We start from the raw sequence: 6262 nt of genomic DNA on the forward strand, positions 1-6262 counted from the left end.
AAGTTCAGACAATGACATTTTTTCAGCGCTATAAAGAAATGAGCTATTAAGTCATGAAAAGACAAGGAAGAACCTTAAATGCATATCACTAAGTAAAAGAAACCAATCTGAAAAGGCTACAAACTGTATGATTCTAACTATATGACATTCTGGAAAAGGCAAAACTATTCAGACAGTAAATATAACAGCAGTTGTGGGGAAGGAGGTGTGGGGCGTAGAGCCGTGGGAGGGAGATGAAAAAGCAGAGCACAGAGGATTTTTAGGGCAGTGAAAATACTCTGTGTGATATTATCATGATGGACACATGTCATTATATTTCTGTCCAAACACACAGAACATACAACATAAGAGTGAAACGTAAGGTAAACTGCGGACTTTGGGTGATTGCGATGCATCAGTGTAGGTTCATCCTTCGCACAAAATGGACCATTCTGCTGAGTAATGTCGATAATGGGGGAGGCTATGCATGTGTGAGGCAGAGAGCACGTGAGAAATCTCTGTACCTTCCTCTCAATTTTGTTGTATCCTAAAACTTCTCTAAAAAAACCAAAGTTTTAAAAACATAACGGAAAAGTAAACTATTATTTAGAACATTGTTTAAGTTATCTCTGTGTTAAGATTGATCATTTTTATTGACTCGTTCAATGGGAAACGTGAATTTATAATAGCAAGATTATGTGGAATGAAACATCACCCACAGTCTTTGTATCTATGCAACAGTCCAGGGTGGATGGACATTATTACCCGTTAACAAATGCAGCAATTAAAAATTACCATTGTAACATGACTTTAGCAGGCTTTTAGGGCAACTTGCTTGCCTAAAGAAAATCCTGTCCTTTACAGAATCCTTTACCTCAAACATTTCCGGGAAGCCTTCAGGATACTTACATGAGTCTGCAAATCAACTGTGTGCTGAACAGATACTGTTCAATGGGAAACACGGTGTAGTGACTCGTCACTCCGCAAAATTTTAATTTCTTTTTTTCTTTCCTAAAATCTGGGTATGTTCATGAGAGCTTGTGGCACACACAAACGTCTCCCACCATTCCAGGAAGGGATGGAGGGAGTTGATAACTGTAACTACTTCAGAAAAGTAATCTCACAAATTATTCACTATGTAAAAGAAGGATATGAGATTTTGACAGCTTGTGACCACACCACTTCTGACAGTTTTCAAGTAAAGTAACACTGTTTAGATCTGAATGAATTTGCTCAGGGGAGTATATTTTGGAGTGGGGCCTATTTTTAAAGGGGTCTGTGGAAATCAACAATATGTTCTCATTTAGGAAATGGAAAGAGTGAGGTTAAATTATTATTATTAATGAAATCCACAACCCAGATTCCTGGTGGATAATTGAATTTACCTTTTCGTTCATGTAAAACATTTGAAATGAGAAACCTGAGGCATTTTAAAATGCCATTACTTATTTTGTTTTAATTGCCAGGTAATTCCTGAGACAGTGCTGTCCCAAAGAGCCTTTGCAATTACTTAAGAATCTCCAAGGCAATTTTTATGTTTTTCAATTCAAAAGAACCACATAATTGTAATTTTAATGGAAACTCCAGAAAAACGGGTCAAGGTTCATCCCAAGATAATTACCCTACTCTACACTGAGATATAAATAATGTACGAAAATAATAGGGGGAAATTCAATGCCCTGAGCATTAAATTGTCAAAACAGGAATGTTTAAAATATTTTAATGGTTAAAAACAATTTGTACTCTAAGTCCAATGACCATTTGCCAGGGAGTACCAAAGTTGAGACATTTCTATTAAAAACATGACTCAGAGGAAAAAATACAGAGGCTGGTAATGAAGGAAACGATGTGCAATCCCTCCCAATTGGTTATTTCTAAGATCACATGTTCTGGGCATGTTTAAAAGGCAGTTATGTGGACACCAGAGGGTCAGAGCACCTTCCTGAAAGCTTCAGCTTCTTTCTCACCTGGAAGAAAAATCCCAGAAACCTCACAAAATGTGTGATGCATTTGTAGGCACCTGGAAACTTGTCGCCAGTGAAAACTTTGATGAGTACATGAAAGAAGTGGGTAAGGATATGCGTTGTGGGATGACTGGATCTATAACTTTTTCTCCAGGGAAAAGGGCTTTATGGTTGTTTTTCGCTCTAGGAACATTGTCCAGGTATGACATGCTGCCTTCTATATAGAGGCTATAAAAGTAGCAAGTGAGAATCATTTGTTTGCAGAAAGATTCTAGAGCAATGTTACAGTTAATGCTTCCTAAAGGTGAACCGATATGAAAAAGGGGCTAAATGGAATTTTTATGGTCTACAGAAATGACAAGATTTTATTTGATTGCAAAACTTGAGTATCTGTGGTTTACTTGGCTCTTTGCCTGTTTTTCTTTCATTCCCTCTTGCAAATAAAACAAGCAATAACTTGGAAATAAAACCATATATATTTCCCAGCGTGTAATCGTTTCCACTTGAAACTGAAAACACTATATTTCTCATTCCTAATGTAACTGTTTACAAGTAAACGTATGTTAACCAATTATTTTATTGTCTTGACGTCAATCCACTAAAACTGTTTGTTTTATGGGAGACAAAAATCTTAATTTCAGAAAATATGTTCTTAAGGAGCTTAAATATTTCTTTGACTACATGGAATGTCATAGAATTATCGAGTCATTAAAAAGGAGAAAGTTACATACGTAACACACCTCCTCTTTGATAATAGATTTCTGGTTTTTAGATTCTGCTGATACTGTCAGTGTGTTGTACGAATGTTCTCCGGATAATTACAGAGGAGAGGCAAGGGACTAGAGAAGCAGCTTCTCACTCAGGCAGCTTCCTCCTGGGAAGCCCCGTTTCCTATGCCCCTTTGCACGATCAAGTTGTATCCAGGGGCAGTGAATGGGGAAAGAATTTTTCACAATATTTTTATGGGTGGGTTAGGATTTAATTTCTAAATCTCAAGACTTAATCTTCCTCTAAATTACACAGTATACTTTTTGCTTATCTGTAACTACTATTTGCCTTGTTTATAGACAAGAGGGAAATCAGGGACTTTAGCATGAGTGAGGCCTCACTTTCTAGAACCTCAGCTAGTTGTGATGCATAAACTAATTAATATGTGCTGATGTAGAAATGTCAGGATTTGAGGCTATTTAGCTATTGATTTCTAGAAACATTTTACACTTTTAATATTTTTATTTAAATTCTTTTACTACTGTGTTTTAAAATTATAAAGTGATGATAGTGAAAGACAGGAAGATACTTCCTGAAATTAGCTGTTCTAATTGATGCTCAGTAAGCAGGCATTGCCTCCATCAGACACATAGAAACAGAATCAAGCAAGTGGAGAATATGATTTTTCCCAAGGTTGGCAATTCTGGAATCACACTTGATATTGCATCCATTCACTATTCTGACTCACTCCATGTATTTGAAGTCATATTTTGTAACAGAGGCAGAACTTGAAGCAACATATTATCTTCCCACCTGTGACCACTTTTCAGATAGGGAGCTATATCAGAGCCTCGGCGTCACTTGTTTTGTATAATATTTCCCTCCCTGATCCCCCTATTTCTAACCTTTGGTATCTATAAGCAGCCTTTAATCAAAGAAATAGATTAGATTTATGTACATGTTGTAAAAAATGCAATACATCTATGACCATCGTAAAGTCTGTATAACGTATGCGATGACAGCAAGTTACCACCATTTACGTTAGATTGTAAGTTGTTCATCCTATACCTTTCATGAGAAAAAATGTATTCCTCTTTTTTTTTTTTTAAAAAAAAGGAATCTGCAACGTAAAGTGATTGGAATTCAAAGTGTTGATTTCCAAACTTACTAAAATAGTGATTTCTTAAATTTTGACGTTTTCACAATTGACGTCTAGACCTTCTTTAACATTTCCTATAATTTATTGAGAACAACATCACCATTCTAAAATGGTATGAAGGTAGGAAACATTTTGCCTTTTGGAGAAATTAATCAAAATCTTCATGTCATGGTGGAGTAATTTGGAAAAGCCAAGAAAACTAGACTTGGCAGCAAATGCCATGAAGTGTGATTTTTGGACACCCAAACAGATTATTTTTTAACTGAGTAACTCTATGTTGGCCCCCAGAGAGTTCTGTCTTTGACTGTGTATTAGATCATTTTTGTCACGTAGGAAGGGAGGGTCGAGGTGCCCAAGCGTTTCATGAATTGAGTAAAACAATAGTGGCTGCCCTAATGGCTGAGGTGATCAGTCAATTTGAGAATGCAGTGACGTTTTAAAAATATATACCTTCCAGAAGACTTAATCTTTGTACATATTCTTATTGAAAATTAGCAGTGGGTCTCCTAAGGGTTTGTATCGGGGACCCAGAAGGGGAAATTTAAAGAACAGACCTGCCTCTAATTGTGCCCCATGTGTTTCTTTAAGTATTAGCTGACTTCACTCTGCAGGAGCTGTTTAAATGAGGCCTTTAAGAAACTCACCAGTGTCTTTTTCCTTTCATGCACACGTGCACTCACACACACACGCACACACGTACCTATATACACACTACCGCTCTGACTTATAAAGATGTGAGAGAAAATTGTAAACTTACATTTTTTCTTTTCCCAACTGTAGGAGTGGGCTTTGCCACCAGGAAAGTGGCTGGCATGGCCAAACCCAATATGATCATCAGTGTGAATGGGGACGTGATCACCATTAAAACAGAAAGTACCTTTAAAAATACTGAGATTTCCTTCAAATTGGGCCAGGAATTTGATGAAGTTACTGCAGATGACAGGAAAGTTAAGGTGAGGAATAAGGAATTGGAGCAGAGTAACCCCTGTTTTCTAAAGGACCACTGCCTATGAGAAGCCATTTTGTAGAAGGATGGAAACTGTTCCATCATGAGTCGATGATACCTTACCTCCTGTACCTAAACCACGTTGCCTTCGATCATTAGCTGGTGAATTTTTTCCCATGAAGTTGTCATTATTTTAAAAAGCCATTAACATAACTTGTCAAGCCATATAGAGTATTTGAAATGAATTAAAGTAACATAACAATATTAGAGAATGTTTGTAAAAGGATGGCAGAAGCAAAGGAAAAAAGTCATCTCTAATACTACCATCTCAATGTAAATTTGTTATTTCTATTCCTTCATGGTACTTTTTCAAATGCATGTTTGTGTGATATTCTGATCATCAGCTATAGATAATTTTGTATGCTGTTGTTTTGACACTCATTTTTTTCTTGTTGCAATATATTCTCATAATTTAGCATTACTAATGACCTTAAAATAGTCCCTCAAACAAAGGTGCTGTATTTTTTATTTTATTTTCCTCCACCATCTACCAATTGTAGTCATTTTTTATTATGCTCACAGAGCACCATAACCTTAGAAGGGGGTATCCTTGTACACGTGCAGAAGTGGGATGGAAAATCAACCACCATAAACAGAAAACGAGTGGATGATAAACTGGTGCTGGTGAGTATCTTTTGGCTACTTAATTGTGGAGTCTACTGCTGGGTCATCTTCTATTCATTATTCAACCTGAAGAAACGGATCATCGCTCTTGCTTATGTAGAAAAAGAAGGTGATTCTACCGGGATTATAGTTTCTCCTTGGCAATTGCCCTTCACGCTTTTAAGCTTGGCCCAGGCATTATGGCCCCCAGGAAGTACTCTCTTACCCCTCTCAGCATGCGCCATATTGTATTATGCATTTCTGCTTATATTTCTTACTCTCCATATAGATTATAAGGTTCCTTGAGGGGACAACTTGTGTCTTCTTGGTCTTTATATCTCCCTAAGTTATTACAATACCAGATACCTACAGAAGCAAATACCTTTCAAATGAGTATTGTTTCCTTCCCAACATTGAAGGAAACGGTAAATAAACCCACAGTTTCATCTCATGATTGACCAAGAATTTTTTTGTGTGTCTAGGAATGTATCATAAAAGACGTTACTGCTATCAGAACTTATGAGAGAGCATAAGCCAAGGGACATTGAGCTGGACTGAAGTTTGCATCGAATTCTACGAAATTCTGTTGGATATATTGTCCAAACATAAATTGTAATTTTCCACTAATTAGTAAGCAACTGATTTCCCCCAAACTGATTTTATTCAGCCTGGTTGTGTTGTTAAATAAAACTTCTTAGTTTTAGAAGGTGATGTAATGATTTATTCATTCTGCTGGATAATTTCTTACTCATAACTCAGTGAAGGAAATAGAAAATTGTATTATCACTTTGCTTCTGGTATAAGTGATATGATTTTTCATAATACTCTAAAGTAAAAAATTAA

General features: G+C 36.4%; 1 protein-coding gene across 1 annotated transcript; it reads left to right on the forward strand.

Moving 5' to 3' along the window:
* Positions 1–1734: 1734 nt before the first annotated feature.
* LOC106837463 (fatty acid-binding protein, adipocyte) lies at positions 1735–6125 on the forward strand. Its single transcript, XM_014851008.3, has 4 exons — positions 1735–2049; positions 4591–4763; positions 5339–5440; positions 5902–6125. Exons 1-4 carry the CDS (start codon positions 1977–1979, stop codon positions 5950–5952), a joined length of 399 nt encoding a protein of 132 aa, XP_014706494.1. The 5' UTR covers positions 1735–1976; the 3' UTR covers positions 5953–6125.
* The last annotated feature ends 137 nt before the right edge of the window (positions 6126–6262 follow it).

Source organism: Equus asinus, chromosome 12 (assembly GCF_041296235.1).
Source record: "Equus asinus isolate D_3611 breed Donkey chromosome 12, EquAss-T2T_v2, whole genome shotgun sequence".
Taxonomy (NCBI): Eukaryota; Metazoa; Chordata; class Mammalia; order Perissodactyla; family Equidae; genus Equus; species Equus asinus.